The 25,196-nt window shown below is 38.9% G+C and overlaps 2 protein-coding genes across 2 annotated transcripts; both read left to right on the top strand.

Moving 5' to 3' along the window:
• Window positions 1-2,229: 2,229 nt before the first annotated feature.
• Window positions 2,230-24,026, top strand: LOC144646373 (uncharacterized). The gene is made up of 23 exons (XM_078505929.1): window positions 2,230-2,335; window positions 2,452-2,721; window positions 2,863-2,943; window positions 10,854-10,911; window positions 11,771-11,853; window positions 12,793-12,896; window positions 13,372-13,517; window positions 14,019-14,141; window positions 14,848-14,962; window positions 15,581-15,671; window positions 15,783-15,844; window positions 16,608-16,690; window positions 16,911-16,995; window positions 17,375-17,419; window positions 17,615-17,660; window positions 17,940-18,173; window positions 19,119-19,506; window positions 20,180-20,364; window positions 20,892-20,937; window positions 21,200-21,261; window positions 21,749-21,793; window positions 22,625-22,662; window positions 22,757-24,026. Exons 2-23 carry the CDS (start codon window positions 2,536-2,538, stop codon window positions 22,920-22,922), a joined length of 2,472 nt encoding a protein of 823 aa, XP_078362055.1. The 5' UTR covers window positions 2,230-2,335; window positions 2,452-2,535; the 3' UTR covers window positions 22,923-24,026.
• Window positions 5,296-6,156, top strand: LOC144645631 (uncharacterized). The gene has a single exon (XM_078505194.1). It carries the CDS (start codon window positions 5,710-5,712, stop codon window positions 6,127-6,129), a length of 420 nt encoding a protein of 139 aa, XP_078361320.1. The 5' UTR covers window positions 5,296-5,709; the 3' UTR covers window positions 6,130-6,156.
• Window positions 24,027-25,196: the final 1,170 nt, after the last annotated feature.

The following is a 25,196-nucleotide window of genomic DNA, read 5'->3' as shown; positions in this document are numbered from 1 at the left end:
GAAAAATTCTCACCCAAAATTCCATGTAAATGGACGCGCCCTGGAATTCTTGAAAGGTTTGGAAGTCTGCAAACAGTTTTCCCGACCAGAAGAAAGTGTGGGAAATGAACAGGGTTGCCACAGGTCAGGAAATGGCCAGGGAAAAATAAAATTTCAAAAAAGAAAAATATGATTGTCGCTAAAATATCCAATAACGATAAGTTGGCCGGTCGTCGGGACAGATTTGTTCCATTAATTAATATGGGAGCATCAACCCATTTATTGGTTTTTATTTTCCATTATTATATGGCCACAATAGTACGCGCGCTCTGATTGGCTGCTGAGCGGGCATTATGTAGTATTTATTCTAACCAACCAGCTTCCTGCCTGCCTTTATACACCTTATTGCAATAAGGATGTCTCGGAAAAAAGGAAAGAGTCAAATAGGAATTAATTAATTCAAGCGCATGCATAAAAAGTATTCGTACAAATGGCCTGAACGCACGCTCATCAAATTCTTTTTTCTCGCAATCGACCAAAGCAATCCCCACCACTGTTTTACACACGATTTTAAATGAAATCAAACAACTATAAGATGAAATTGCAATTCACAGGCGCGTCGTTTTCTTTAGATATTTCCCCATTTTCTCGTTAGTATGTTTTTGACTGTTTTTATAGCCCCGAAAACTTCATCCTTTCAGGTGCTCTTGTTGCCATTTTTGTTTATAATTTGGTCTATGCCTTCAAAAGTGATAATAAATTAAAAACCGCTCGATGAATTTTTTTTTTAAAATTTGTCATAAATTGATAAAGCTTGCAAGTTTCAAGCTCATTGAAAACATTTAAGGCAGTAAAATTGGGCCTCCAATGTACTGGTTTTTTCTCGCAGATTTCGTATTTACAAGCGAGTGTCCTCATTACGAAAAGAATAGGGACTGGAACATTTGGAGCAGTTTGATTACCTTAGTAATCTAGTGATCATGTATGTCAGTAAAAAAAGTGGCAGATAGATGCTCTTTCAAACATTGTCAAAGGAACACGATACTTAAATTTCGGATGTGTTAGCTCAGTCTCTAGTCATGGGCCATAAGGTCCATAAGTTTTGAGAAAGCTGTGACGTCACAGAAAGCCCTTAACTCATTGTTACAGTACTTTCGATGGCCATCCCAATAAAATGTTCCGTTTCCAATCGCCAAAGAAACAAATAATTTGAAGTCGATTTCACGAATCGATAGTCCCTAGCACTGAAAGTTTATAACGAGGCAAGTTGAGACATCCGACTTCGGGATGATTTTTTATATAGATGTTAGGGTATTTCGCAACTTTTTTTTAATCGCAAAAATTTGATGTCGCGATCAAAAAAGTGACTTATTTGATAAAGTGAACTCCTGGTTCAACAAATTCTCCAAATTCTCTTTCGATCCAAAATCGCGAAATTTTAAAAGTTGTCTCGAAGAGTTCCTGTAGTAAGGTATTACACAAAGCTCTTGCCTGGTATTACACGAAGCCTTGTGCGTCACCATTTTATTAACACTTTATGTCCACCGATAAAAATTGAAAAAGAAAAGAAATGACGGAAGAATGTCTTTCGTCGCGATTTCATTTTACCTTCTGTCGCCACTTTTAAAGCAGGAATTCTTATTAAAAAGCACAAAAACAGAACGGAAGAGGCAATGAATCGGGGATTTTTATTCTTTTTCACTTTCGAAAAAAAAAAAACAAGAAAGAAAGAAAATGGGTTGGTTGGACGATAGCAAACGAGAAACGAAACATTATATTGAGATTGCATAAAGTCTAACCGATTATTAATCTCAAACAAAAATACCAGAGAAAACTTGGTCCCCACCTCCAAAAGAATTTTTCTCATCTCTCGTCACTGTTATCCTTGCTAAAAATACCACTCTCCGGCCGCAGGAATACCTGCTCCGGCGGATTAGTCCGACGGTGTTCAGGTTAAATAATTGTTATCATCTTTGTCACGGACGAAAGCCCTTGATGTCATAAACAAGCCACAGGTATCCGTTAAGGGTTGTTAAGTTAACTGTGTAATTTTTTATTAGAACTTGTTGGAAGGTGTATTGCTATTCATATTACCGTAAATGGCTATTAGACGCACGGAGAAAAATCTAATTTGTCTAAAGAATTTACGATTTGCATCGAGAGTCCGATATTGCCTTGGTTTCCAAACTCTGTTGTTCGACTGACGTTATTTGTTATCGTCTGGTGACGTCACGTCACGAAATTAAAACGTAGCGTTCCAGCACGAAACCTATTACTTGGAGTTTCTATATCCCCGGTCATCAAAGAATACTGGCTTTTGTGCATGAGCGCAGTCGGATTCCGATCTTAGAAAAAGGTGCGTTAAATTTAGATTTTTTATGTTGAATTTTCAGGGATTTTTTAAACTAATTTTTATTCGCGTTATTTCACGCTATATTGACCGGCTGTGTTTGACTTCCGCCCTCCCCCCAGGACAAGGTCACACAACTGACATGCAAAGTGTGCATGTGCATGTTTTGACTCGGCGAAAGTAACTGAATGAATGGGGACTAATCGATGGGTGACTCCTGGGATATAAACAACTTTAAACAAGCTCTCGTTGCCGACAAGAGAACTAACTATAAACCCACCTTTGGCGCTATGAGGCATTCGCCTACGAATGACAGAGGAGTGATCGCCGATGTTAGAGTGATCGATGTTGAGAAGCGAAGGACTAAAGAACATTCCAATAGCAGGAATTACGTATGAGTTTACATGTGATTTTCACCTGATTTCATTGCCGTTTAGCCGTCATTGTATGTTCTGTACTCCCCAGTGTTTTAAAGTTAATTTGTGAAAGAGAAATTCCAGCTGTTTACATTGTTTATCCGCGTTCCTTCACAGGAATATGTGTTGAAAGTGACATGGCTGGACGAAAACCAATATTGCATATTTCGTCGCTATAGCATGTTCTTCGATTTACAGGTATGCTGAAGTAAAGGTTAAGCTCGTTTTAGCAGATTATGTCAAGTATTTGGTTTTCTCTTAGCTTGTCGGGCTCTTTATTTGTTTAAGAAATGATAACAATTAGCAAATGGCATTCAATTCAAGTCGCTCCGCGCGCGGGTGAAATATCAACCATAACAAGTACAAAAGCTTGTCTTCCTCGCGAAATAGGTGCGAAACCTATGCTTACTGTTTGAAAAAGAACTTTCTGGCTAGCTAGCGCGCGTTCCTACACGTACAATGTAATTATTTACTTTTCATAAACTTATCTTAATTGTTTAAAAGATTATCGCTACGATATTTTTCCCTTTATTTTCATCAAAAGATCGAATATATTAGTCTAATAGCGGTTCTCTGACACTCAGCTTGAGCTTAAAATTAGTTTTCCAATATGGGGCAAAAAGATTTTTCATTGACGCCTCCGTGCACAGCTATTTTAATCCGTAAAATGTCAGTTATTCCGGAAGACGTGAACAAGTTCCGTTTTACTATTGTTATTAATAAAAGGTTAACAGGGAATTATTAATTACAACTTAAGAGGGCGTCCGTGTTACAGCGGATAAGGCACTTTTCGGACCTTCACCGATTTCCCTGATTTTTTCAGTGAAAGTCGACAATTATATCCCAGTAACAAATATCACATTTATTTGGATCAATTCGATATTTTATATTTTTTGCGAGGCGATTTTCAAAGTCACCTAAAAACCATGCAATTCGCCATTGGAGACTCCGTAAACTTGCTATAAATGACGGTTGCTGCCAAAACTTTATTACTCAATTCAACGAGCTGATTATTTTACATATTGAAGTTTCATCTTCCCTCGATAGTGTAGAGGTTTAATAATTGAAATCTATTTAAGTCTCGTTAAGTTATGATTTTTTTAAATTGACTCCCAACAAACTCCGGAATGTGCAAAGCGTGACATGCCTGTAGTTGAAAGCCATTTTCTCGAATGTGGGACCTGATCTAGAATCGTGTCTATTGTAACTCAAAAGTACTAACACCATTATAGAAAAGTATGAAATAAAATTTGTGGGCACTCTTTACTGCGCGCCGTACAGAGCTCCACGAATTTCCCAAATATTCGCCATTTTGATCCAAAACAAATAAAACGCTTGAGCGACCGATAAACCAATTCCAGAACCGTGAATGTTTGGAGATGTGTTAAATACTGCTAGAAGTCAGACTGTAAATGGAAAATATTTTTCTTTCGCAGGTCCAGCCGTTTTAGCCGATTTCTCGGTATTTTCAACGCTCACAGCAATAAATATATCACTTTCGATCAATATGCAAATTTCGGCATAAGCCCGTGTTGTCACGGAACATCTGTATACCGCAAACAACTTGCCTAAAAACGTTTTCCAAAGCAATTATTTCCTTCTTACCTGGCCGGGCGATAAGATTCTTTACGCTTCTATGTTAAAGCTTTCTTTTTGTTTTTGGCTGTAGAGAAGCTGTTTCATTTCCCACGCTGCGATGAAACAGTGTTTGTTTTGCCGCAAGACTGACTTGTTCATTTCAGTCTAATTCAATTAAAGCCTTATTTGTCAAACCCCTATCGGTCCTTTTTTTTTTGTTTTTCTCTTGTAAGCTTCTGAGGATGTTTTTTCATACCCAAAAGGGTTTTTATTTGCTTGGCTTTTTTTCGGAGGGATTTATTCGAAAAAATTACAATCCAGTCTGGTCTTGTGGAAACAAGGGAAATCCCTGATTTGCGTCGCACAAGTTTTGTTTGCATATTAGAACAGTGTTTTGTGAAAACTATCGGACTCCAATGAGGCAAAGCAAGTTCTACAATTATCTTATAAACATTAAAAGTCTTTGAAGCATTGTAGACATAAAATACAAATAATTGGGATAACTCAATGTTTGTTTTTGCAAACTTACTTGTTTGTTTCAATTCAATTTAAACCGACCAATTAATGTCCGCGATTTTGTCTAATTTTGAGAAAATCCTTGCTCGTCCTTTCTGCACGAAATGGCAGCTATTGCATCCAATTGCTCTCTTCACGAGATATTACAGACTCCGTGTGGATCTAGTAGGAATGAGGAGAGCCATGTGTTGCTCTCTGAGTGAAACTCGGATACTTCAGCTCATTTGTCGAGCTGCCACTTATCGAAATGCGGCGATGTTAGGGAAGCCGAACTAATCATGGCGAGAGCGTGACGTTACCAACGGCTGTGAAGTAGACTGAGTGCGGGCTTGACCATTGGTGTGGTCGATGCTACTTTTATTTTTCAAAAAAAGCAATAACACTATCCCGCTAAATTTGAGTGAAATATATCCCCACGGGAGGGGGGGGATACTTTAAAAAAAATTGTATGGGAAGGCTTCGCCCGAGCTCTAACCCCTGCCATTTTATAAACGATTTTGACAGAAGTCGTTCCCTTTTTGTATACCTTTTACTGAAAAAAGGTACCCCTTTCATATACCTGAAAGACATGGTATAGACTTAAGACACGACGTTTTCTTGTATATGGTCTAATAAACGTCCACTCTCAAATAAACGAACAACCTCGTATCTAGTAAACACCTCCCTTGAGGTGTAAAGTCTATAGACGCCCCCCCCCCCAAAAAAAAAAATTAAAAATAAAAAAAAGTTGAATCGCCTCATAAACCAGGGAAACGCTTCACAGCGTAACATCACGCAATCTTTTTTTTGTTTGCTTGACTCGGACATCGAAAAGGCAAACAATGCTAACATGGTTGACCCTAATGGCGCTGAAGACATCTGCATCAAACTATGAACGCAATTGCAACTACCAACAAGGCAAGAGACGAGCAGAACGATCGCTTATTTGGCAGAGAAAAATGGCTGACCAAGAGCCAAGTGCAGGGCTTCTTTTCCCGCCGTGCAGCGGCTAGACGAAGAAAGGAGGAACCAGAAAAAATCGACCTGAGTCCCAGGGAGCTATTGCTAGAGGAAGAAGAAGTTGATAGACAACAACTTGTTGAAGAGGTAGTGAACGAACTGAGGCCGCAGCACCCACTGTCGTACGACGCATTCAACCTGTGCGAGTGTGTGAAAGAACATAAACTGGACAAATTTAACGCGCCAATGCTCAAAGAAATCTTGCGCCATTTTGAGGTCCAATTCAAATCGAAAGACAAAAAGAAAGACCTGATTGAACAACTAAGGTTGTTCAAGATTGAAAAAGAATGATTATAAAGGGATAAACAAGTCACTAACCTTGCAAAGAAACATTCATTAGCACATAAGGTTAAACGTAGTAAATGGCGTTAATATTACGATCCTCTTTTCACGAAAAACAGTTTTATGTTATTGCCCCCACAGGGCTTTCGCCCAGAGACGAAAGCCCGAGGAGGCATTCATTGTAGAGCGTATAATTATATAGAATGTGTACTTACAGTCCGAATATACGGTATGTATACCAGAAAAAAACCTCGATTTGCTCGAACAAAGCCGCAAGGAATCTCTGAGTAGTGATAATGTTTTGCCGCAAGGGATTCCTGGGTAATGATGACGTAAAGGCAGAAAATGCCCGAAGAAGTTATGGGTATTATGATGTCACGATATAAACAGGGGGTAGCGGTAAATAAAAATCCCTATCTTGGGTTGTCACACGTTGATTACTCCGATGTTTGGCCTACGCGTGTTCACAGATTTGTTCGAGCGGTTTCTCTTCTTTGGTTGTGTTAAGTGATATTTGATGCAGTTGTGAGTAATACGTCGAAAGATTTCGAGCAATCGGTTTCGTTTTCTTGGCAACTTGTGTTCCAAGAGCTGGTTCAAGCGTTAAAGATGAATTCCAGTCCGTACTGCGCAATCTCGGCTGCAATGTTTATGTGAGCCCACACGAAGGAATGTTTACAAGCAAAACTAAAAATTCCGCGACAAACTTACCTTTTTCTTCATAATTAACGCCAGATATCCTTGCAGAACAAATAATAACGAGTAGAGGAACCTTGACGCTATTTCAAACCGACGTTTCAGCTCATCGGAAATTCTTGAACGAAACGAACTGTAATGGCGGACTAAAAAACTTCATGTATGCTGTCACCGAAGTGTAACGTTTCAACGAATTCAAAACAAAAACGAAAACAAACCCCGAGTCTGCGCAGTACGGACTGGAAATCAGCTTTAAGATTTGTTCTCGGGGGTAATTCGTTTAGCTAACAAACTGTCAGATTATTTGATCCATAAAGTGGTTTGAATAAGGATCAAAAATTGTTTTGAATGTGTCATATTTTGTTACTCGTGGAATTTTTAGGCTTTTTGAACTGGAAATCATTGTAAGTTTAATAATTGTGAATGTTATAAGTACATGGCACAGTAAAAAAGAAGCCTAATTTTAAAGGCGACAAAAAGACTCTACTAATCCTAGATTATTGCTGTAAAACAAATTATAAAAAGGCGGGGGTAGCTTTATAGTGAGAACTATTAGTAGTCAAGACTTGATGAGTTAATAGACAAATGTAAAAATGCGGGTTCTTTCATATTTGTTATATTCATGTTGTCGAAAAACATATATCGTAGCAGGGCTCGCAACTTCCTTCAATTACCGATAGTAATATAATACGAAATGCACATTTGTGTTACATATTTATTTTCTTGTTTAGAGACACTTTAATGCCCCGCCCACTAAATTATGACAGATAAATTAATGGCCACCATCTTATTAAAATCAAATCAATACAATGACTTCCAATTATAAAGCCCCCACTGTTGGTGTTTTTACTTTTATGTCTCGAATACTTCAGAGACTTTTGATGTTCATCAAATAACTGTTTATTGCTGTTTGTTTATGAGAAAGGGCTAGAAGGGGGTAAAATGAGAAATTGGATTGGGCAAATTGTTGCTGGGAAAATGAAATTTGGGTCACTAGGACTGGGAATCACAAGTAAAAACCAATAGATAGAACTGGGATTTGGATTTGGAAAATACGGGAAAACAATAGGCTCGGGCTCTACCCTAATACCCACTCCCACCCCCCTCCCCCCTCTCGCACTCCCTCTATCAGGAACCTGTATGAAATTTGCGAGTCTTGACAAGACAAGTCGCATATTCGACACCCTCGACAGCAAATCGGCAAGTTTCAACTCAATACAAGAAGGGCATTTTTGGAACGTGAATTTTCTTAAAAAAGTTCCCTCGAAAAGGCCAAGCGAAAACAAAAACCCGGGTTTTGACAAACTTGGCAGCCTGGCCGGTTTTAATTGAATTAGACTTAAACGAACAAGTCAGTCTTGCGGCAAAACAAACACTGTTTCATCGTAGCGTGGGAAATGAAAACAGCTTCTCTACAGCCACAAACAAAAAGAAAGCTTCTACATAGAAGCCTAAAGAATCTTATCGCCCGGCCAGGTAAGAAGGAAATAATTGCTTTGGAAAACGTTTTTAGGCAAATTGTTGCGGTATACAGATGTTCCGTGACAACACGGGCTTATGCCGAAATTTGCATATTGATCGAAGTGATATATTTATTGCTGTGAGCGTTGAAAATACCGAGAAATCGGCCAAAACGGTTGGAACTGCGAAAGAAAAATATTTTCCATTTACAGTCTGACTTCTAGCAGTATTTAACACATCTCCAAACATCACGGTTCTGGAATTGGTTTATCGGTCGCTCAAGCGTTTTATTTGTTTTGGATCAAAATGGCGAATATTTGGGAAATTCGTGGAGCTCTGTACGGCGCGCAGTAAAGAGTGCCCACAAATTTTATTTCATACTTTTCTATAATGGTGTTAGTACTTTTGAGTTACAATAGACACGATTCTAGATCAGGTCCCACATTCGAGAAAATGGCTTTCAACTACAGGCATGTCACGCTTTGCACATTCCGGAGTTTGTTGGGAGTCAATTTAAAAAAATCATAACTTAACGAGACTTAAATAGATTTCAATTATTAAACCTCTACACTATCGAGGGAAGATGAAACTTCAATATGTAAAATAATCAGCTCGTTGAATTGAGTAATAAAGTTTTGGCAGCGACCGTCATTTATAGCAAGTTTACGGAGTCTCCAATGGCGAATTGCATGGTTTTGACGTGACTTTGAAAATCGCCTCGCAAAAAATATAAAATATCGAATTGATCCAAATAAATGTGATATTTGTTACTGGGATATAATTGTCGACCTTTACTGAAAAAATCAGGGAAATCGGCGAAGGTCCGAAAAGTGCCTTATCCGCTGTAACACGGACGCCCTCTTAATTACGTGAAATTGACGCAATATAGCTTAAAATTGAGTGCTCAGTAATCTTATGTTTTTTCATCCATGATCAAATGTCCATGATAAAAATCATGCATCAAGTTTAATTGGAAGCTTGCCTGCTCTCATCAGCAGTTATTATTTAAATTTGCAATTCAATTATGCATGTATTGAACCGAGAAACAAAACTGGAAAATGACATTTTTACAGAGTTTTGATCATTGTGATCATATTTGACATATTTGAATACCATGCTCAAAAAACATGGATGACAAAAAACAATTTCTCCATTTTTTCTTTTTACAAAATAGAATTAGTAAGATTTACAGTTTTTTTGTGGTCACACTTGTTGGAATGAAATGATTTTAGCCAACTTATACCACCATTGGCACTACATGACTTATTTACCATCTCATATAAAATGAGAATAATTATTGTTGACTAATTATTGTTGACTATTAAAGCATAGACTTGATTCTTATGACTAATTACTTTCCAGACTGCCAGAGCTAATAAAGTTTTAAGTGAAAATGTGAAGTGACTAGGAGTAAAAAGTATGCTATAATTCCTCTTGTTTGAGATGGCAGTCCTTCATGTGATACCCTCCCCTGCCTTGGGTCTCCCACAACCACCCCCCCCCCCCCGCCCCAGCATTTTTGTCAGTTTGCCAGCACTATGAAAGCCCACAAGATCACAACTTCAGACCTCTCAACCTCTCGAAGCACTTGAAATCTGGAGATTGAGGTGAAATGTGGAGATTAAGTTAAAAAAATCTGGAGATTTCAGTAAAAACCAGAAATGATCAAATGACGGACAAAAATACCTAAATACCAGGTGCTAAATCAAGAGACTTGTGACTCTGTTTACCGTGAAATTTCTGTGTCTCATCGTGAGATTGAAGTGTCAATGAGGCTAGCTTGAGAGGTCTGCAACTTGATGAAGCAATTATCTTGATACTATTCTTGGTTTTCATGTTACGTCATAAAATTCTGAAATCAAAATTCACTAGGCCTGCTAAATTTTCGTTGTCATTAGGCGAAAGATAAACTAAAAATATATCTTTTTGCAAATTTCCAGATCGATAGTGTCATTCGTTTTTAATACAGAGCATTTTGAATATTTGAGTTCTCCGTCGTATGTGACATTAAGCTGAGTGCCGTGACAAAGCTGTTTTGTTTGAAAAAAAGGCTTTTCCTTTCCATTTTGTGCAGAATGAAAATTTCAGATATAATAAGTGGTGTTTATGTGGAAGTGTAGTAGCTCTAAAGCCAAGGATGGCCGCTGTTGTAAACAGAATTGAGTTCCAGATGGTTTCTCTGACATCACGGCGGCCATTACTGTGTCCTTCGGCAGGACACAGTTATGGCGGCTCCATACTAAGCTTTATAAATTTGCGTGGAAAGGTTCGGAAAATAACTCGCGAACGGTACACCGCACAGACCCGAAACTTGGAGAAAGTGTTTATCTATTTATCATCTATAATAATTGAAATTCATAGCTTCCGTAGTTGAATGGTTCCGAATTTATTTTTCGATTGCGTGACAGTGAAAACCAGCAATAAATGTCATAGCCACTCAAATAGAGTCATGTGCAATGTCAGCCGGGGTACATCCAGCTAAGTTGTGATAAAGGTTCTCAGTTTATTTTAAAATTGATCATTAATTTTTAAAATTGATCAATTAATTTATTTCATTAACACGATCCAATCTACAGGCTGGCTTGCGACAACTTTTTCAGGAAAAGCAGAACATTTCAATTCCTGAATTACCTGGTAAGGAAGACCGTTAATATGATTGTTTTAATGAAGTATGTAGTACATGAAAGTGAGATTTTTTTGTAAAGTTTTTTTTTATTTGATATCTTATGGAATACTGTTACAGTTATCATAAATTTACATATATGGGAGCCAAGATGCCTTTTTGCATAGGTCTACCTGGTACTGGAATGTGAAACTGGCAGACAATAACTATTTACAATCTTGGCACTTGTTTACATTTCATGATGTATCAACCATTTTCACCTGTCATTCATGATCAGTTCCGAGGCTTTTGAATAAATACAAGCCAAATTTCCCTTGTTTTTGTTAACACGTATCAACTACCATTTGTGTCAGTGGTATATAGGCTCATATACCATTCCCTGTTAACCAATCAAAATGCAGAAATTGCAATATACCACTTAAACACTCGCCCCGGGACACTCGCCTAGTGTGTGTTCCGAGAAAATACTAGTGACTCGTGGGATATTCCATGCATAGTATTCTACTCAAAAACGTTGCATAACTGGTATGTATACCTTTTGGTATGCTTTGGCTACACGTCAGGCTTGCTTGGTCTTGCCTTGGGTATTTGGCTCAACTGCATCTTGCTGCAAATTTTTATGTGAACCATGGCTTGACTAAGCATTCCTGATATGGCCCTGAAGTGTACTAAAAAGGTACAATTAGGTAATTAAATCAGTCATTTTTTCTCTCTCTACATTATGGCTGAGAACATCTCACATATATATACTTGTGCTGTAACTGTTCTTTTATTAATTTAATTGTCGTGATTAATAAAGGTTCAGTAGGCCTAGGGGCACTAAATTGATTATTAGTAGCTCAACTGTATGTTGTTTTTAATATTAAATAGTTGCTCGCTTGGCTTATGCTGGTGGAATGCTGTTTGGAGCACTGGCAAAGAAACAGTGTAAACACATTGAAGAATTCTGCCAGGTATTTTAATTTTACTTTTTATTTTCTTTATTTTGCTTTTGTACCCAACATTAGAAGTTTTGAAAATAGTGTAATTGTAGTGAGGGGATGACATAGTTTGTTTAAGGTTTGTCGCTTACTGTGTTTTTGATGTTATTTTCCAGACGTTTGGGCTATAATTTGCTTAAGCCTTCATCAGTTTAAAAATCAAAGCTTTCATAGCGATTTAAAAAAAAGGCAACACATTAGCGCGCGCTTTAAAAATAACGTGTAAAAGTTTGAAACAAAAGAACGTGGCGCGAAACTCATGTGCGCGACAAGGACTTGTAAACCTCTGGGATAAGAGCATGGTCGTTCTTTCGTTTCAAACTTTTATACATTATTTTTAAAGCGCGTGCCAGCATGTTGTCTTTTTTAAATCGCGTGTGAAAGCTTTGATTTTTTAACTGATGAAGGCTTAAGCAATAGCCGAAACGTCTGGAAAATAACATCAAAAACACAGTCAGCGACAAACCTTTAACAAATTACAAGTTTTATTGTATTAAAAGAAAATCAGTCTTTTGTTTTGAAACAAGGGGTTGGCTTCAATAAATAGTCACATTCAGTGAATTGTTCCCTAGAAGATGTTCTTCTAGTCTGAGTACAGCTGCCCCTAGACTTGCTACTAGTCAACTCTCTAGTCTTGAGTGACAGAGTTGCATTTAATAATATGCCGGAAACAGGCTTTAAGAAAGTCTTAGCCCTCCCCCTCCCCTTCCTAAGTTTTCTTTTTAGGGGAGGGCCCCCGGACACAGGTTAATTTTCTTCTTTAAAGCTATTTATTGTTAGCTCAATAATGTATTGATATTGTAAAAAAATCAAAATTGATCAAGTTGTTTTACAGGTAATTCATGAAATTCCTGTTGCAACAGCTAAATTCGTGTAAAGGATGGTCTTTAAGATATTTTATCAATTTTCTAGAGAGTGATCCAGCTGCCGCCAGTCGTCTCCCAGTCAGATATTGTTCTGCAGTTCTTCAGCCAGTGGGGAACTGATGCTTTCGTAAGGAATGATAATGACAAAGGGTGAGTTTACTATGTTAATCACCTAGCTGTCTGCATGTAATACTGGCCTATGATGCTAGTTTTTTCTCTCTCTGCACTCTTTGCAGACCTTCGATACTAGATTATTATCTATCTGCACACATTGCAGACCAATGGTGCTAGATTATCTCTCTCTGCACACATTGCAGACCTATGATACTAGATTATTTCTCTCTGCACACGTTGCAGACCTATGACTCTAGATTATCTATCTTCTAGGGTACACATTGCAAGCAAGCTTATGATAACAGGTTATCTTTCTGCACACATTTCAGACCTATGATGCCAGATTATCTTTCTGCACTTTCTTTTGCCTTCCTAAAATCTATATAAGGCATTTATTATCATGCCACCACCTCAGAACCTGTGCCTCGGTTGCCATTTAATAACATCCAACCAATTTCAATTTGATATTATTATCACATTGTGTGGTCATTTTGTTCTGTTAAATTTATAGCAAGCTACAAACATCTCCTACTGGCAGAAATGACGAACAGTTTGTGGAGAGATATCATTCTGTGGCAGAGTTTTTAGCTAGTGGTAAAGGAGAGATGAGCCTGAGAGAAAATGAGGTTGTGACAGTCATTGAAAAGAATAATACAGGTTTGTAGCATTGCTTATATTCACTCTCTGTCAATTAGCTAGCTGAGTTTGATTTCACTTTACACGTTTTTTGTTTCGCTTAGTTGTATTTGCAAGTGCATGTACTAATTTAATACCGAGAAAAATCTTTATATTTTTGTGAGAAATGGTATTGTAAAAATTTAATTTCTGTAAGTTATTAAAAATATTCTTGATAGCAATTTAGAAAAAAAGAAATTTCATGTTACCTAAAATAATTTTTGCAGTTTGTTTTCTTTTTGAGAACTTAAAACCAAAGAAAAATAAGAAAAAAATGTAATAAGATGGACCAAGTGTGGAAATTACTATGTCAATATATTTTTTTAAGGGAGAGGGTGGTTAATGGGAAAGGGAGAGTTGCATTTTGAATGTAGACAAAATGTTTTGTGATGAACTTGGGCTGACTCTCGCTCTGCACTGAGTCATATTCTTGTTTTAAAGTTTAAATGTGTTTAACTCATTCTATTCCCTGATAATATTCAGGTTGGTGGCTTGTGGCAAATTCAAGAGGTGATCATGGCTTTGCCCCAGCGACATTTCTTGAACCAATAGATGCTGGTCAACGATCAGAAGAGGAAGAATGGAGAGAAGTGGAGGATGATGATCGTAAGTCCTTCCATTCAAGATGCTTTTATTAGCAATTAGCACAAAAATGTGAATTGATCATTCTATAACTAAGATAGGGAATTAATTTACTTGTTTTGGAGCAGGTGGGCGTCAGGGTTTGATACCCAGGCAAAGTATCAGCAAGTTCCTACCCTCTTTGATTGGTAAAATGAAGGCGGTTAAGATTTTGAATACAGCCAGGCAATTGTCATGTTCACAGCCGGTCAATTTGCCTGGATGCTGGCCCTTAACGAAACCCTGCAAAGGTCACCCCCCTTTATTCTAGGTCAGGTGCGCATGCTCAAAGATAAGGTTAAAAAGACACAAGAAGACTGATCATTGTGTTGTGCTTCAGTTTCTGTATTGAGAGAGACCCTGGTCAGTTTTCCTTCTATCCCTGGGTGGGATGCACGTTGTGCACATTAGCTAGTCCTTGCACATGTTGGCAGGTTGCCGTCAGTTAGAGTTTGCCGGTACCCAGGTGGAGAGAGACACCATAAGTAGTGTCTTGCCAAAAACTCAACACAATGACCCTAACTATAAGCATTGCAATCCAAACCAGACTTCCCAATCTGGACAGGACTACCAGTGTTACCCAGGAGCACAACCCAGAAAGTAAAGACCTTAAATTATGCCCTTTGGCTGCCTTTTTACCCAACCTACTCATCAAATAAAGTATGTATGTTTTATTTAACTCGTATTTTAGGCTTTTGGGTAGCAATTGATTCATACACAGCAAAGAGTGATGATGAACTAACTTACAGAGCTGGCGAGGAAGTTGAAGTTCTGGCAACTAGTAGCTTTGGCTGGTGGAAGATAAGGTAATACTATGTATGTAGCTTGGCAAAGCCTAATTTTCAGAGACTTTCTTCAATTTTAAATAAGAGTTTCTTATAGACCTTTCCCACATTCTAACAAACAATGGGGTTTGGGTGGACAAAAATACAAGAAATGTATAAAAAATGATACTGATGCTAATATATAAAAAATACTGATGCTATTGTTTGTACGCACTGAAGTGGAATCCGGGAAAGGTCTTTTGGCATGACCAAATAAACCTGACTACAGGGCAAACATGTTGGAAGCCCATTAAGCTTACCAATCCCAGGGCTGGGATGGTTTATTTACTACTCCCAGTGTGGTGTGGGTGCATGTGGGGCAAGTAATGGCCCAGTATAAAACAAAGGAAAATTTGTAAGACTGTTAAGCTGAGGAGAGGAGATGGTTGGGGAGGATCGGGATGGGGGTTGCGGTCAGAGCTGAGGGTCTGTAAGTTAAATGCAGAGAATAACAAATCAAAGATTTAATACCTACAAACTAGCAATAGTTTTTTATTCTAACTCTTCAGTAAAAAGCATGGCAATGATGAGCTTCACAATTTAACTGAAAGAAATAAAAGTGTATATGGAATGATTTTTTTCCTCTATTTTTTGTTTTAGAATTAAAGGTGAGGTTGGCCTCACACCTGGATCCAATCTCACTCCTAAACCAAGTGTAGATCCCATCATGACTGATGAACAAAGGAAACGGGTCAGTAAAGTACAGTGTCCTTGTAACATGCCTCCTTGTGTCGTAAGTTTGTGTCGTACCATTGGTTTATATCAATTAATTAGTTCTACTGTTGTGACTTTCTCTCATTAGGGATCCTCGTATTCCAGCATCAGTGGAATATATGCAAGTATTAGGTCACCTCCTCCAAGAAGGTATTAAAAGCAAAAGTTAATATTTTTAACATTATATTTTATATGAAGCATGATGTTAAATATCTAGCTGTTAATATTGACGCTAATTGTCTTAAATATACTCTTTAGTATAATGCATTGCTAAGTTGAATTTTTTCACTAGCTTCTGCAAAATGGGCTAGTTAAAATTTTGCATAAAAAATTTAAAACAATATTCCAGTTATTGCACAGCTCGGTCCTTTGGGGAATACTTGTCCAAGATTTCTAAAAGACCCCTTACATGTAAAGGGACCAGTAAGAAGTAAAGTCTGCATTTTTGCTTACCAGAGCTTATCCCAGTTTTTGTTGTATTAAGCCAATAGGAGTATTTCTACCCCAACCTGGATGGGATGCCAGTCCATCACAGGGTTACCCCCAGCATTAAACTAGTCAGTACCCATTTTACATCTGGGTTGAGAGATCGAGGTACTGTGAGGTACTTAACCCAGAAGCACAACGCAATTACCCCACCCCAGACTGCTTGATCTGTAGTCTACTGGAGTCTAGTGCGCTAACCAGGCCACCACACCTCCCTACCAGAAAGAAAGGGCCAATCCAAATATTTTTATTGAGTGTTCATAATAAGTGATACTGACTGGCCAAGAGCCCGACATCCAAAGCTTGGCAACTGGTTTGTGTTTGTTTGTGACTTGCTTAGGAAGCGTACCCTAGAATGTCCATGATATGAAGCAGCTTTAATTATTACTTTTTTAATATTTTTAACAAATTAATCTTTAACTTTCAGGGATTCCAGTAAAACAAAGAAAAATGAAGTTAACAACGATGACTTGGCAAGGGCAAGGGTTTTACGCTCACAATCCACACCTCGTGAGTTTCATACTTTTCCCTGATTGCCATGTACTAATGTTTTAAATCTCCTACAACTTGAATTATTATATTATTAAATGCCCTTGGTAATAAAGATAACCGAAGAAGCCTTACTTGTTTATTACAAGAAGACAAAAATAGCATTCTACTCCTGATTTAAACATCTCTTGCATGAGGTATATTTTATTAATTATTTTTTGTTGTTGTTCTTTGTGTGAAGATGCTTTAGAATACGCTACAGTGGAAATACTCCCGAGTCCTCAATCAGGAAACAGAATTCCTCAATTCAGTTTTGAAAATGCCAGGTATGGACATAATCAAGATGTCTGTTACAGGGGGTGGTCACTTACAACAGGTCAGACTACAAGAGGTCGAAATTTTGAGTCATATCCATGCTCAAATGTTTCCATACATCCCAAAACACTTTATCAAACCCTGGCCAACAATAAGACAGTGAGAATGCGACAAGTCTTATTGCCGTGTTTCATCAGTTCGCCTTCGGGGTTTCCCAGGTCTTCACTGGGTCTTGATTGTAAGAAACGATCCATGAAAAGGTTGTCTAAACAAACTGTTTTCAAATGGTGGTACTTCGTTCATTACTGTTTCCAGGATTAGCAAGAAACGTTATCAAGGTTACTTTTTCTAAGATAAAGTAACACACATTTTATTTTTATTACTTTTCAGTGACGGAATTCCTCAATATGCCTCCGTTATTCCAAAGCATTTGAGGTAAGGTAACTTTTTTTTGTTTAGAGCAGTTTCCGAATGAAAAAAAAAAGAAAACTTGTAAAGGCTAAACCAAACTTATCGAATCTGAGAGATAACTGGAAACGTAATTAGCCAATCAGAGCTAAAATCCAAGCGCGGTAATCAAAGTGACACATTTACGATTTTCCTTCATTGTTTTTTTTGTTTTGATTTTAGGCCCAGATCTCACAGTTTAAGCGAAGACGAAACCTCAAGGAGAACGGTATGTCTCGACTATTTCACAAGCAATTTAAAGTATTTTCTACTAATTTAATTGTTAACAGGTAAATCAATGAAGGCGAATTAACCGCCATTACAAATTTGGAAAGCAGACGATTCAAGCGTTGGCGCTCAGTAGTCCATTCGCTTACTCTCAAAACACCAACTTTTCAAATTCGCCATGGAAAGCAGAACTTCCCCTAACGGTTTCGCTTTTGTCGCGAAGAAAATCCTGATTTACTTTAATTTTATTGATGTTTTTTTTTTGTAAACTTTACTTTAGAAGCGAAATGGCTGCCCAGACCTCCCGCCCCCTCCTCCCCTGGTGGTATTACACAACTCCCATGGAGGGGACCTTGATGAGCCGGGTTACACTACAGTACGCGAGTTTAGACAACCTCTGATGACAAGTACACCAAGAGTACGTTTATTACAAGCTCCAGATGACGGCATCGTCCGATTTGGCTCCGGCAGACAGTATGTGAATGTTGGCAAGCAAGATCTTCATACAGCCACTGTAAGTACTGTGCGTGACATGATCCATATACTTCCTCGCGGAGGTTTTGTTGTTTGAGACGTCACGCAATTCTTGACACTCCATTGCGTGACGCTCAAAATAACGGCTGCGACCATTGGCTTTTTCATTTCGGCCTCATTCCTTTCAAAGATCCCACTGCCCTGACTATAAGATCATTACATGATTTATAAAAAAGGATTTTGATAGAAACTGGAAACTGCAAAAGAAACCTCTAGAATCCAGAAAATCTACTTAGGAGCCACTCCCTGATTCTTTTGTTGCTGGATTTTGCAAATTATTTGATATAATATATCAAACACGAGCCGAGATTGCTTCATCACATTTCCAAACACCGAGAAAAAAGTTAAAAATACGGCGTGCAGCGGATTATTTTTGACGAACATATGGAGGAAACAGAGAAATAAAATCGTGAAAATCTATGTTAATTAAGATCACATATTAAAACCACCATCACAGTTATGATTTCCTCTGTTTAAACTTGATGAATTATTAATGAGTTTGAGGAAGATCGTTTTTTTAGCCTCACGTTTCCACTCCCCCACCCTAACGCCCTGGGATTTGGATTGGTTGCAGGACGAGTTAAAGAAGACAAATGGTAATTTGGGCTAATTAACAACAATTTCACGAGCGCGCATTGGATATGAGATGGTAGATAGCCAACGAGTCGCGTAGCGCCGAGTTGGCTATAACGATCTCATATCCAACAAGCGCGAGTGGAATAATTGTTTTATTTAAAACGCCCAAAAAGTTTTGAAATATTTGAGCGTCCCAGCTGTTTTCGTTGACGTGTATCAGCTAGCTTATTTGTGTCAATGGTATATGAGCTCACATGCCATTGCCTATTAACCAATCAAAACGCATGAATTGCAATATTCCATTGCGAGTTTTTAATACCAGACGTTATTTCTCTTCGTCTCGTGTTAGCCTGGAGAGCATTATGTGGCCATCACAAACTACACCCCTCCGGCTGAACGCGCTGAGGACCTGCCCCTATCAACCGGTGAAACAGTGCGCCTTCTCTCTGAGGACGGTGTCTGGGCTTTCGTCTGCACAGTGGACCCGGCTAAGAGGAGAGGCTGGGTACCGTCTTCGATGCTGAAGAGGAAAGGAGGCTTACAGCACCCCCCTACCCGTAGGTCTCTTTCTGTTGGAGATATTCACGACGCATTTCAAGAGGAGGAAACTGCGGCGCAGAGGATGACGCCAATCCAGAAGCGACCTGTGCCAACACCCAGGGGTGATGTGACGGGAGCCCCGAGCGAGGAGGCGCCACCACTGCCAGGAGCCCCACCGAGTCATGATCCTAAACCTGGTAAGAAAACCTTGAATGATAAACATCTTAACAAATTGTTGTCTGCTCAGTACCACTCTTCCACCAGTTCATTTTTCCCCCACGCTTAGTTGTGGACGTTTTCCCGCGCTTTAAACCACGATACATGTTTTCCTGGGCTAACCACACGATGCTTATTTTCCCGCGCTTGCAACGCGTTGCACGCTTTTCGCAATGGTCACACGCTACGTTTTTTTCCCCGGGCTTGCAACGCGTTGCATGTTTTCCCGCGCTCGCAGACTATGCTTTTCGCCTTAACCACGCGTTACATGTTTTCCCGCGTTTACTACACGATGCATTTTTTCCCGCTCTTGCAACGCGTTGCATGTTTTCCCGCGCTCGCACACTATGCTTTTCGCCTTACCACGCGTTACATGTTTTCCCGCGTTTACTACACGATGCATTTTTTTCCCGCTCTTGCAACGCGTTGCATGTTTTCCCGCGCTCGCACACTATGCTTTCCGCGTTAACCACACGCTATATATTTTCCCGCGCTTTACTAAACGTTACATGTTCTCCTGGGCTTGGCATGACGCAGTTTTGCTTCAAGCGATGATTGGCTTGTTACGTTGTTTCAACACAGTGTTTGGCACGGTGATTACATCAATTTAGGGTTTTGACAGTCATAACAAAACCGCTCTTGCTCTGTTTTCAGGAAAAGTAAATGAGCACTACTTTGCGCGGGAAGACTTCACAACCAAAAATACCACGTGTATTTCTGTACGAAAAGGAGAGGTAGGCCAGTTACTGGAAGTGCAAGCCTCGGGGTGGTGGAAGATGAGTGTAGAGGATGTGGTTGGATGGACGCCTGGTGAATTCTGGGAACTGCTTCAGGCTGAGGTTATATTACAATATTGATCTTAATAATTTTTCATATTAACCGTTAATTCTCTATTAACCTTACTGTATTTCAAATATGTTTTTATTTTCATTTTCCTCATGGCGGACACTTTTCCTGTTTTTTTTTTTTTTTTTCTTTTTTTTTTACCTCTAACTTAGTTTGTAGTATGAAAGTGCAATGTAGTATTGTATGTATAATAATGGGTTGTAATTATTTTTATAAAGCAAAAGCAAATAAAAACAAATAAAAAATGTTTGAGAGAGTGATCCCTATAGAGGCTTTATCGGAGAGGAGCGTCATTGATAAGGGAAAAATACAAGATTGCTTTATAGAGAAACTGCGGAACTTGCTTGAAGAGGGAGTCATTAGAGCTGTGTGGGGGTTTGTTTCAGTGGTAGAGCCTATGTTCAGTGAAGGAATATTGAGCTAATTCTAACTCGATGCAAAATGTAGTGAAGATTGTTATTTTTTTCTGACTAAAGTAGTCATTTTTTTAAAAAAATATACATATATTCTGTGTTTACAGGAAGAGACTCCCAAGAATAATCAAAGGGATAGGATAAGCTCTTTTGGTAAGTCGTGTTTTTCGTCTTTTTCTGAAGAATTTGAAATACCAACTTTCATAAGGTTCGCAATTGTTTGGTGCTGTTGTGAAATAATTAATAAATTTAAGATAAAATTACCTAGTTCGTCAGTGAGACTCACTGACTTGCAAGATAAACCACATTAGTTTTTAAAGAGGCCTGCATTTGTTACGAAATTCTAGTTGTAAGGGTTTGATATCCAATAAGTTTCAAGGCTCAAGATGATCTATTCTTGTTTGTGTTGTTGCAGGTGACGAGTGTTGGAATTACGGGAAAATGTCGCGACAAAAGTGCGAGGAACTTATGCTGAGAGTAAGAATCTTGTTATGACCTTTCTCGTCTCTCTCCTCCGCAGAGGCCTCTTTTGTGTTTCGGACGGGCTAGGAAATGGGGTGAAAAGTAAGCGCGCGGAGCCTGGAGAGAATCGAAACGAAAGCGCGCGGGGGACACTGGGAAGGGTCCCCCGCGCTCCCCCTATTTTCATTTTTCGTGTTTTAGCCTTCCTCCCCCCGTGTTTTTCGCCTTTCCCCACTAAAGGAGCCTCTGCGGAGGAGAGAGCCTTTCTCGTATCGTCTTGGTTTCTTTTCTCTGAAAAAGAGATTAATTAGAACTGCGGTTTTGGTGAACGTAAATGAAAAATAATATTTTTCTCGGGAGGATGGTTCTACTTGTTGCATTCAGTCTAAAATAACTATGGAAACATTATCTATTTGCTTTAACATGCAAACGATGTACACACCTTGTAATGTTCATCGATAAGATAATATATATTTGTTTTTTTTTTTTTCTTGAACAACAGAATGCCAAAGAACTCGATTACTTAATAAGAGAGAGCACGCAAAAGGTCAGTAAATATACAGTGGAGCCCCGATTTTTTTAAATGCTCGATTTCTTAAACCTCCCGATAACCCCAGGGGGGGGGGGGGTACTCCGGCTTGTAAATGACGGGGATGATCGAAGGATTTTTTGGGTTTGAAATTTTCGATTCCGGCATTTTTTTGGGTTGGAAAATTTGGCAAGTATTTTTTTGGGTGACTTGATTAATATAGGGGATTTTTTTGGGTATTAAAAACAACTAAAGTGCCTTGGCGCGGCCTTGGCGTATTTATGTTATGATTAATAAACAAACACAAGCGTTCAATTTTTAACGGTTTTCTTTGCGTTATATTATTGCCCCTCCTGGCAATTTAGGGGTAATTTGACAAGGGATTTTTTGGGGGGTTATTTTTGGTCTAGGGGTTTTTTTGGTAATGTCGGAAGACTTAGGGATTTTATTGGGTCCTGTGTTTTGCCTTTATTCGATCATCCCCGTCATTTACAGGCCGGAGTACCCCCCCCCCCCCCCCCCTGGGCCGATAACTTGAGCCAGATGTCATTTCCCTCGGGTTTGCTTCACTCAGCCAAACATTGCAATTTTACCCCCGATTTCTCGGACCAATTTTTGTTTTCCTTGGAGGCTGTAGAAATAGGGATTCCACTTTACACAGATTGAGAATATAAAAAATCGCCAGATCGAAACATTAACAGTCATTATTTATTGCCGTAATTTCTTTAAAGGTGTTTTTGAAGAAGAAATTAGATTTTTATCTTTCATGTGAATTACAGAGAAATTTCCCACAGCTTATACTGGGAATTTAGCTAGTTTAATTCTATTATTTTTTTTTTCTTTTTTTAGTTTGCTTCATTTGTGCTCTCGGTCAAGTACGGCGGAAAGTATGTATTTATTCACATTTTTTGCTGATTTTTTATAGAATCCTCTTCGTTTCTCGATCTACATACTCTAAACAATCTTCTTTTCAAATTTTAGAATCCGTCATTTTCCGATTGAGCTCACACCAAGCGGCCGTTACGTCATCGGCAAGCACGCGTTTGACGGATTGACGGAAATCGTGACGTTCTACAAGACACACGCGTTATTTTACACGCAAAACAAGGAGCCCGTTAGCCTGGGTGAATCATTCAGAGGAATGTAGCTCGTCTTTCTAATAATATAACCCTCTAACGTAGAAATTCTTTTGGCTCGTCGCGCAGTCCTGAAGGTGGGACCGAAATGTTTTAGTGACGCAATAAAGACATTTTGATTCGTCACTCTTAAGGATTGCGTGATGGTTACCAACTGTGATATCTGACGCATAGCCTGCGCAGATATAGTCTCCCTTCGCAGCAGTTTTTTCATTTTTAAGCAAAAACCGGCTGCGAAAGAGACTAGCTAGTGTTCCCGCATGGTAAGCGCGGTAGCCCAAAGACAAAAGTTAGTCGCCAAAGGCACCCTGGCACCCTTAGAGCACAGCCCTGGTTCAGGGCAAAACGAAAAACCCCCTTCCCCCCTACTTGTAATCTCCCTCGCACGTAACACTGAAAGCGGGCGAAAGCACGTCTCCTGTGCGTCTCTAATTGATCAGGTTCACCGCAAAATGGACGCTATTTGGTTTACGCAACAGCAGGAACAGTCACCAATTATAAAAAATAATTTTAATTGTAGAACTGAAACATTTCTTTCAGAGCAGGCACTTTGAATTTAAAAATAAGTACAGATCTCCCAAATAAATTTCTTGCAGCATAATATTGTGAAATCGTGCCTTATTCAATATCTGTTTGAGACGTTCACGAAGAATGATTCCCGCCCCAATTAATTCCAATTTTTTTCCTGCGAGGGAAACGCCACAACTGGAGATTTTTTAAATTCACGGCTTTACGGTTGAGTCATGATAAATTCATAATTTTAAATTAGTGTTTTAAACCGCAATTTATCAATTTAAAATCGCTTACCGGGTATATTTTATAGCAAATTAAAAACAGATAGAGAGAGCTCCAGAAAAAAGTAGTTTTGCCTGAGCAGTATGTAGGACTTCGAGAATTTTGTAAGAGTTTTTTTTTAATATTTTAGTAATAGAATTAATATGAATGTAGTAAATCAATTGTAGTTTTGTAGAGATATTTTATTCATACTTGTAAAGAGCGCATTTATGCCAAACAATTCATGGAAAAAGATAATATTTAAATGGTCACGATAACAATGTTCATGTAATATGCTTTTAAACGTTTTTTTTAATAAAAGAACCAATAAATAACTGTAATAGTGTAGAGCTGGCGTAGTTTTTCACCTGACCTTGGTGAGGCGAAGAAAACGCTGATTGGCTAAGAGTTAACACTATAGAGCATGTGCAACATTGACCGTTTTCACACTAGAAGACGGACAAATCGTCTAAATATACGGACAAGTCGTCTGACGATTTGTTTGAGCTCAAGACGGCTTTTGCACGACTTATCCGTCTAGATGACCAAGTTGTCCTCGAAAAATCGATATCGTCTTTCTAGACAGCCAAATCGACGGATAACTTCAGACGAGTCCGTCCAAAATCGTGTTCGTCCAGTTTTCACACTAAGACGATTTGTCCGTTTCTAGTGTGAAAACGACCATTAACTTGGATGCCAGTGGTTCTGTTTTTTATTCGCGAGGAGCGGTGAAGCTGCGATAGTAGAGACACACACCACACCGATCGCGGCTTCGTCGCTTGCAGATCGCGCTTTGGCGCACACATGCCTTGTAGAAAAAAAACCTGACACGCAGAGTAGTGTAATATTTCCGTGTAACGCACGAACGCTGTTACGCACAGTGGCGCGGAAATTGTGTCGTGTTACTTAACAACTACTTTGAGAAAAATGATCGCCGGTGAGGGTGGGGGAGTGGAACGAAAACTTAAATTCAGACTGCGAATGGAATCTGTTAGGGACTACAATAATAACCAGATGTTTAGGTCATTGAGTGAAATCACTACATTAGAAGAAGGTGATCTGGGTCGGAAATTTCTTTGCGTTAATTAGTTGGAACGGCGGTAGAAGGCCCTCAGTTTTAGCTGTATTGAGGACATTTTCCAACCCACCCATCCTAGGTCGGCTTGCTTATGAATGTGCAGTCCCTCACTAAACCCGAACTGCAGACCAGCCGGAAACAGTACACAAGATATGTTTTACATTCCACCCGGCAATCATCGTCGACGTCATCGTCATTATCATCATCATCGTCATCATCTTCATTCCTCACTCACACGATGTCGCAGATCAGTATCTTTGTTCAGATTAAGATTGAGCCTCTGTTGAATGACAAGCATACGATCGGTTGACCCATCTTTATTAATTCATTATTAACCAAGACAATTCAATATACACAATAAAAAGCATTTGTTACAATAAAGCGGCACCTCGATATTAGACAAATCACGGCAAGTGTTAGCAGAGAAAGTCTT

Source organism: Oculina patagonica, chromosome 3, assembly GCF_052425735.1.
Source record: "Oculina patagonica isolate OP01 chromosome 3, crgOcupat, whole genome shotgun sequence".
NCBI classification, from domain to species: domain Eukaryota; kingdom Metazoa; phylum Cnidaria; class Anthozoa; order Scleractinia; family Oculinidae; genus Oculina; species Oculina patagonica.
The sequence above is the reverse complement of the archived record's forward strand: the minus strand, read 5'-3'. Positions and strand labels throughout refer to the sequence as shown.